Here is an 8120-nt window from a genome sequence, read left to right as displayed (position 1 = left end):
ACAGGAAGAATTTAACTAATTTTCCCCACCAGCATTTTTGGCACATGGAAGCTACACTTAGGTGTGGCACAATGTGCACAGAAGAACACAGAAAAAATGGCTGAGCCTTTCTAAGAGCTCAGGGAGCATCTTTCCACCCTGTACATAACAATAACAGAAGTGTCTCCAACAGACTTCCCACAGAGCAACTCTCCTGCCTCACTGAAAGCATCAACACTGAAGATGCCTATCTGGTCTGTGGATGCTGTGCATGGCTTACTTAAACGTCTTCAACCAGCCACCTTTTCTTCCAAGTATATGTAGTCACGTCCACAGCTCCATTGACAATATGTCTAACCAATCCTATTGAGGAGCAACCCTCGAACCCGCCTCTCCTCACACCTTCTCCAAGGAAAGCATGTGGACATTAATGGTGTGCTGGTACTTCAAGTTCTTTTGCTCCTACAACTCCAACCAAAGCCTTGAGGTGGAAGAGAAAATGTGAGGCTGATCTTAAGAGCTGAAAGGACAGTAGCAAGCTTCAGCCAAGGACTACATTTTCTTTTAAGGCCCTTACAGTGTTATTAATAGCACAAACAGAAAAAATAGCCCTCCATTGCTGAGGCAAAGATAGCAGTACTGTTCCACAATCGGGAACAACCGCATGAATATGTGCTTTGCTTATTGCAGTAACTCTGATCGTGTAGTGATAATATGGTGGGAACCCCAAGGGCAGCAATGGTAAATGGGGCTTTTCACATTATTACAAAAATGCTAAACTCCAAAAGGATGAGGGAACCTCTGGGAACAATGAGGCAAAGAGGGAAGGCTGTGATTCCCAGCATCACAACCTCAAAGGGAAACACTGGGGGATGGGGGAACCCCCCAGGACACATGGAAGTAGCACTGAGTGTGGATTTGAAGGCAGGTGCTTCCTCTTGTACCCATAGGAAGCTATGAGCTGCAGTCCTCTAGAGACCAGGGTCCAAGAGATGGAAGAGAATAAAGGGGCAAGGGTCCTGGATTCTCTGAAGGACTACATATTTTTTTTAATAATAAGGATGAAGTAATACAGTCATTTTTATCCCTAGGAAAAGATGTTGTGTTCTAAGCTCTGTTCTGGTATAAAACACATCCATGGAAAATACTAATACAACTACTACCTAATAACTGGACATAAGAATACATATACCATCCATAAATCTAAAATTTTCAACTCTTTTAGGTCGTTTCTTTTTGAATTTTAGAAAAAAAATTAATCAAAGTCAGGTGCTGACGGCTCACACCTGTAATTCTAGCTACTCAGGAGGCTGAGATCTGAAGATCACAATTCAAAGCCAGCCTGGACAGAAAAGTCCCCACGAGAATCTTATCTCCAATTAACCTCAAAAACTGAAAGTAGTACTGTGGCTCAAGTGGTAGCGTGCAAGCCTTGAGCACAATACAGATCAGGGACAGCTCCCAGGTCCTGAGTTCATGCGCCACAACTGAAAAAAAAAAAAAGAAAACAGGAAAAAAAAAAAGAATCGAGTTATTAATCTCTTGTTTTAAAAAGTGAATCTGGAGATTTGTTGTTGTTTCTGTCCTGAAAGCTTTTTCAGACAAACTTTAAACAGCCAGGATATTCAGCCTTTCATAGAGCACCAGTTGTTGCTCAAATTTCAGTTGTAGGACAGGGTTTTAGGGTGCAGGCCCGCTGAGCCACAGGCCTGTTGATGACCTCACACAGAGAACTGCCGAGAAGGACAGCAGAGGGGAGCGACCAACGTCCACAGGTACAACAGCACACACATCCAGCAGGAGGCCATCTTGACCCAGAAGATGGACCAGCTTCCACTGAAGAAGGTCTCAATGCTGGCACTTTCATAGCTGTTGGAAACAAGACACCCAGCTGTGGTCAGAGCAGGAGAAGGTGGAATAGGAAAAATCCCTCTTCGCCAATTGCCTCCCATCCCTGCTCCTACTATCCTTTCTTCTCTTTTCAACAACTCAATGGAGATACAATTCGTACTCTTCAAAAATACAACTTGATGATTTTTTGATATGTAAATGGACTTGTACAATCATACAATCAATTTTAGAACACTCTCATCTCCCCAGCACTCTTGCACCCCTTAGCTGCCCTTCCATTCCCACTACCTCTCATCACTTTACATTCATTAACCTACTTCCTATCTGTGTGGATCTGTCTTTTTAGCCAGTCCACATACATGCAATTGTGTGGCCTTTTTTTTTTTCCTGATGGAATTTTATTTTTATGTGACCTCTTATGACTGACTTTCCTACTCAACATTGTTTCCAAGGCTCTCCCATGTTGTAGGCAGAACATCTTTAACTGTAATGCTTGGGATAAGTGGCAGTTCAGATTTTGGAGTTTTTCTGACTGTAGAATATTTCTGAAATGCTCCAAAATAGGAAACTTTTAGTGTAACGTCAAGATTTCACAGCAGTTTAGATTTCTATATTTTATTGAATGAGTATAGCACAACTTGGTTAGTCATTCATCAGTTGAACATTTTTGGCTGTTAAGAATTATGCTGCTATAAGCATTTGCATATAATTTTTTAAGGACATATTTTTCTTTTTGTCTTGGGTATGTATTTCAGAATGGAATTACTGGGATATATTGCAACCCTATGTTTAACCATTTAAGAAACTGCCAAACTATTTTCCAACATGGCTGTATTTTATATTCTTACCAGCAGTTGTACATTTTTTTACTATCTGCTTTTATAGTTATAGCTCCTTTCTTCCTTTTTTTTTTTTTGTTCTTTTTTTTTTTTTTTTTTTTGCCAGTCCTGGGCTTGAGCTCAGAGCCTGAGCACTGTCCTTGGACTTTCTCAAGGCTAGCACTCTACCACTTGAGCCTCAGCACCACTTCTGGCTTTTTGTTATGTATGTGGGGTACCGAGGAATCGAACCTGGGTCTTCCTGCATGCTAGGCAAGCACTCTACCACTAGGCCAAACTCCCGGCTCCCTTTCTTCCTTTCTTATGAACCAAAATTGTCTAGGAATTCTCAAAGCATCATGAGAAGAGGTTTTCAGGAAGAAGCGCCTCCTGGTACTCCTCACTGACACCCTGCAATCCATTTGGACCTTAGTCCCGTCTCTCACACTGGATTATAAACCCAGGAGCCACCCTACTGAATAAAAGCAATCCAATCAGCAGAACAATTCATCCTAAATTACTAATCTAACAATTTTGAAATAATTGAGACATGGGATCTGTACAAAAGTATGAATTTCCACAGAGGGATAGGGAAGGTTAGATTTACTAGATACTTAAAAAAATGGGAAGGGGACAAGAGATATACAATATCTGAAGCAGAAACAAAAAGAAATTCTTTCTCTTTCACAAAATAAGATTTTTTTCTTCAGTTACTACTATGTTTTTCAGACTACTATATGGACTTAAACTTTCCTTTCTTATTTTATTTTGTTCTTGGATGCTTGTTTTATTTCGTTCCTGTGTGTTTTATTTTGTTCTGGAATTCAACTCAGGATGAATCTTTAATTCTTCACAGCTAAGAATATGCTCTGCCATTGAGCTACACCATACCAACATTCATCTGCTTCCCCCGACTCCCCAAGTCATGGAGCTTGAACTCTGGGCATGGGCACTGTCCCTGAGCACTTCAGCTCAAGGCTACTGCTCTACCACTTGAGCCACAGTGCCACTTCCAGTTTTCTGGTGGTTAACTGGAGATAAGAATCTTAAGAACTGTTGTGCCTGGGCTGGCTTTGAACTGAGATCCTTAGTCCTCATCCTCCTGAGTAGGTAAGATTACAGGCATGAGTCGCCCGTGTCTGGCTCATGTGCTTTTTAAACGCTGTACTAAGTACCATGAGTATCCAGGATACAAAGGATGACAATCCAGTGGTAAGAACTCTGAATTGTGTGTTAAGAAGGTTGCACACACAGTAAGACCTGGAGAAGAGCTTAGCTGATGCTACGAAGATGGGCTCGGTGGCTCACGACTATCATCCAAGCTATTCTGGAGTCAGAGAGCAGAAGAACTATAGTTTGAGGCCAGCCCAGGGAGAAAAGTCCACTAGGTTCAATTTCAAGAAATGAAAGCTGAGCATGGCAGTGAATACCTGTCATTCTGTCTGCACAGAAGTATAAATGGGAGGATCATAGTCCAGGTTACCTCTGGCATATGTATGAGACCATATATGAAGGGAAAGAAAAAAAAAAAGCTAAACTAAGGTTAAGGTCCTAAGTTCAAATCTCAGTATTGCAACAGGAGCAACAAAAAATTCTAACCACCCCCTATTCCCCCAGAAAAAAATAGCACCAAAGTTAATTCTTAAAATAATCAAATAGGCCACTCACTGAAACCAGTTGGTAACAGTCATCATTACATAGAGGGAAGCCAGTAAGAACACAAAGTGGAAATAGGGATAGCTGTAGACAGTGGCTTTCTTCTCGTCATAGATGACCCGTGGTCCCTCCTTCACATTCTGCTGCTCTTCCGTCTCTGTGAAGCCAAGATAAGCCAAGTGCGATGAGTGAAACCTTCCCATTTCAACAATGACACATTCACCCACCTCAGTCCCAAGGGCGGCTGTGTAGACATCTGTGCCCTTTGGCAATTTCTGTGTCCTGAGTACAACACTGGTATGACAGCTCAGGACTCCTAGACCAGATGAATTACCAAGCACGTTTATTTTAGCAGAGCAGAAGAAGGAGAGCCCTTAAGAATGTTAGCACGAAAGAGGCTCAGCAGAAGGTAAGCAGTTCCCACTGAGTTCTTGAGGCCCTGACATCTTTTCCAAAGTTGAAGGGAAAGGCCCCCAAAATGAGCTATTGGGACTACTTGGTATTTTCTAGACCATTCCATTAAAACTATATACATTTTTCATGGTATAATTTAATTTCAATATGAATACTGAGTGATTTTCTTGCCAGAAACCAACAAACCCAGCCACCTTTTGATGAAGAATATGAAAAAGACTATAAAAAAAAAGCCAGATTTAGAATTCCCCTTCCAGTCAAGCTATTTAAGTGTCTGAACTGCAACTGCCTACAGTGAGAAATACCAGTCTACAGGGCCATGGAAATGTCTAGAATGAAAGTGCTCACTTACCCTCTCCATCAGGACCAAAGCAAAAACAACATCGAGCTACCTGTGAGATCAAAAACAATTGAGTTACATGCCTGTTTTTCTGTTTCTGGTTATCCCACTAGTAGAACTCTTTATGGGTTTTGTTGTTGTTGTTTTGTTTTTTTTTGCCAGTCCTGGGCTTGAGCTCAGAGCCTGAGCACTGTCCTTGGATTTTTCTCAAGGCTAGAACTTTACCACTTGAGCCTCAGCACCATTTCTGGCTTTTTCTAAGTATGTGGTACCAAGGAATTGAACCCAGGTCTTCGTGCATGCTAGGCAAGCACTCTACCACTAGGCCAAACTCCCAGCCCTTTTTTTTTTTTTTTGGTTATGGTGGAGCGTGGTGAAACTAGAGTTCTAAATCATATATCCTGTGTCCCCTTAAAAAGACCTGACTATGGCTGGAAATTTGGCCTGGTAGTAGAGTGCTTGCCTAGCATGCATGAAGACCTGGGTTCGACTCCTCAGTACCACATACATAGAAAAAGCTGGAAATGGTGCTGTGGCTCAAGTGGTATAGCACTAGCCTTTCGAAAGCCCAAGGATAGTAGTCAGGCCCTAAGTTCAAGTCCTAAGACTGAATGGGGGGGGGAGCATGGGGAGGAGGTTTGACTAAGCATTTGTATTTTATTTTTGTCAGTGGGGCTTGAACTCTGGGCCAGGGTGCTGTCTCTGAGCTCTTCAGCTCAAAGCTACCCCACTACCCCTTGAGCCACAGCGCCACTTCCCATCTCCTAGTGGTTAATTGGAGATAAGAGTCTCACGATCTTTAGTGCCCGGGCTGGCTCTGAACTGTGATCCTCAGATCTCAGCCTCCTGAGTAGCTAGGATTGCAGGTGTGGACCACCACACCCAGTACATTTGTTCTTCTTCTGGTGATGTTGAATACCATGGCAAGAGGATGTGCCATTCCAGTGCCCTTCATAGGGACCAGCACTCATCCCAGTTACTGTGACTGCTGGGAGCTGAGCCTCCAGATATAGGCTCCTTTAGGCTTGTTCAGTTACAGAACTATCTAATTCACAGCAAGCCCTTCCTGGGCATCCACCATCAAATAATGAAGATGGCAGGGGTAAAAAGGCCCAGCACTCAGGACCCCATGAGGACACTCTTGAGAGATTACTATGCCTGGTAAAACCCCTGGGAATAGAGAAGCTTTGTTCATCCTGAGCTGTCCCTTCTGTTCACACTCTGCCTGAATCTGTCCCCACCTTCCTCCTTCCATTGATAGGTATCCTTCCTGGCACACTCTGCCTCAGTTTCTACTTCTAAAAGATTCAACCTAAGACATAAAATGAACAGTATAAGGACACATACTCCTCACACTTCCTTTCAGTGCACTGCTTCCCAGACTGCTTCCTTTACACCTCCCTCTTCAATTTTTGAAGCTAGAATTAGCATCCTGTTTGCAACTAAAGAAATTACAATCTAATGGGTTAAAAAGCTCACTTGAGGTCCCCAAATTAGCCCAATGACAGAACTGGGACCAAATATAGGATGGAGGCCCTAAAGTCCATGAGTCATGGTGTGTGGCATGAGATGATATCAGCAGGGAGGTTGGGAACACTACAGAGTTTGGAAACGCAAACATTTCCTACACAGTTAGGCAGTTGAATTGGCTGCCACTGATACATTGTTAATGCCTTTAATATCTTATCTTTAATATCTTATCTCTTATTCAAAACAATAAACAAGAAAAAGAAATGAAGTGAGAAACAACTACATTACATGAAGACCGATACTCTGGGAAGTAATGAGCTCTTGCTACTTAACAGTAGAAGGTATTTGAGTTACAAAAAATGGAGTCAGGGCTGATCATGTGGGATCTTGAGCCTTTGTTCTATTTGTACAGTTCAAGGCAAAGCCCTTGTTTCCTTCTTGCACAGCAAGGAAACTTGATTTAATAGAGGCATTAGCCTTGACAAATTTTGGATCATGTGATGTGGCCTACAACTTTGTGAGTCCAAGTGGGCTGAGGTCTTAATTCTTTTAAAACTTTAATTACAAGAAAATATCAGCTCCCTCTTTTAAAGATACATCGTGTGAAATCTAAGAGCAGGAGAGCAAACCACTTGCTCAAAAGGAAACACTGGGCTTCCCCTCCAAATAAGAACAATATCCTCTCTTAAATCTAACCTAGAGACTAGCTGTTCTTTGAGTCTGAACTCTGTATACAACAGAGACATTGAAACCATAATGGCCCAGCCTCAGCAGGTGGCCATCTAGTCAGTGGAGAGAGCAAATGCCTGCCTTCTAGATCCCATTTTCTTCTGTACACAAGCAATAACCTATTCAAACCCATCCTTTAAGAGACTGAGTATGCTGGTGAATGACGCTGGCAGAGTGACAAACCTTCATAATAGCCCACTATTTCTGGGTCAGGTGCAGGAAAGACCATCCCCAGTCATCCAGCTGCAGAATAAAGTCTCTGGACAGATACCAGGGTTCTCCTATCAGACAAACCCATTAGAGTATATCCAGTAGTTGGATGCCAGGCAAGAACCAGAGGACAGGAGCTGACCCTCAGGGTCAAAAACAGACTCGGGGGCCACATCCTGGCAAGAGGAAGCTGCGAGTATAAATCACTTATCTTTTTTCAGTTGTCTCTTCTGGGAAGTGGATATTAGAGCAGCTAACTATGTTTCCCTGAGGATTAAACGAAACCACACGTGCAATGCTTAGAATACACAGAGCCTGGCCAGTGCTACACATGCTCGCCAACACGAGGATCCCTCAGACCATGCCATTCTTGGGGTTGACCCTTTCTCTAACAGCCTTTGCCTGACTAGAACCTTTTGACTATGCCATGTATCCATCACGAACCCCAGATAAAGGCTCCTGTACAAGAAAGAAAATAACAGATACTGACCCATAGGAAACTGTAGACTACTCTGATTGCTTTGGACATTTTGATAAATGGCTCACCAATGTGCTTCTTGTTCTTAATTCTTTACCCAATGACATGTGTGCCTGATGAGACTGATAAGAGTCCAGGGAGTTAATGTATCTACCACAGTCAGCAGCATCTGCTC

At 42.6% G+C, this 8120-nt stretch overlaps 1 protein-coding gene across 1 annotated transcript in view; it reads right to left on the bottom strand.

Annotated features, from left to right (window-relative positions):
- Positions 1-1003: 1003 nt before the first annotated feature.
- The window catches only part of Serinc5 (serine incorporator 5), a 95937-nt gene continuing 88820 nt past the window's right edge, over positions 1004-8120 (bottom strand). The window contains exons 10-12 of the mRNA XM_090331704.1: positions 5071-5110; positions 4317-4461; positions 1004-1848 (exon numbers count right to left, since the gene is read on the bottom strand). Of these exons, the coding sequence (XP_090187830.1) occupies positions 1701-1848; positions 4317-4461; positions 5071-5110 (333 nt within the window). The 3' untranslated portion in view covers positions 1004-1700. The remainder of the gene's footprint in view (positions 1849-4316; positions 4462-5070; positions 5111-8120) is intronic.

Source organism: Megascapheus bottae, chromosome 4, assembly GCF_031878675.1.
Source record: "Megascapheus bottae isolate mThoBot1 chromosome 4, mThoBot2.hap1, whole genome shotgun sequence".
Classification (NCBI taxonomy): domain Eukaryota; kingdom Metazoa; phylum Chordata; class Mammalia; order Rodentia; family Geomyidae; genus Megascapheus; species Megascapheus bottae.
The sequence above is the reverse complement of the archived record's forward strand: the minus strand, read 5'-3'. Positions and strand labels throughout refer to the sequence as shown.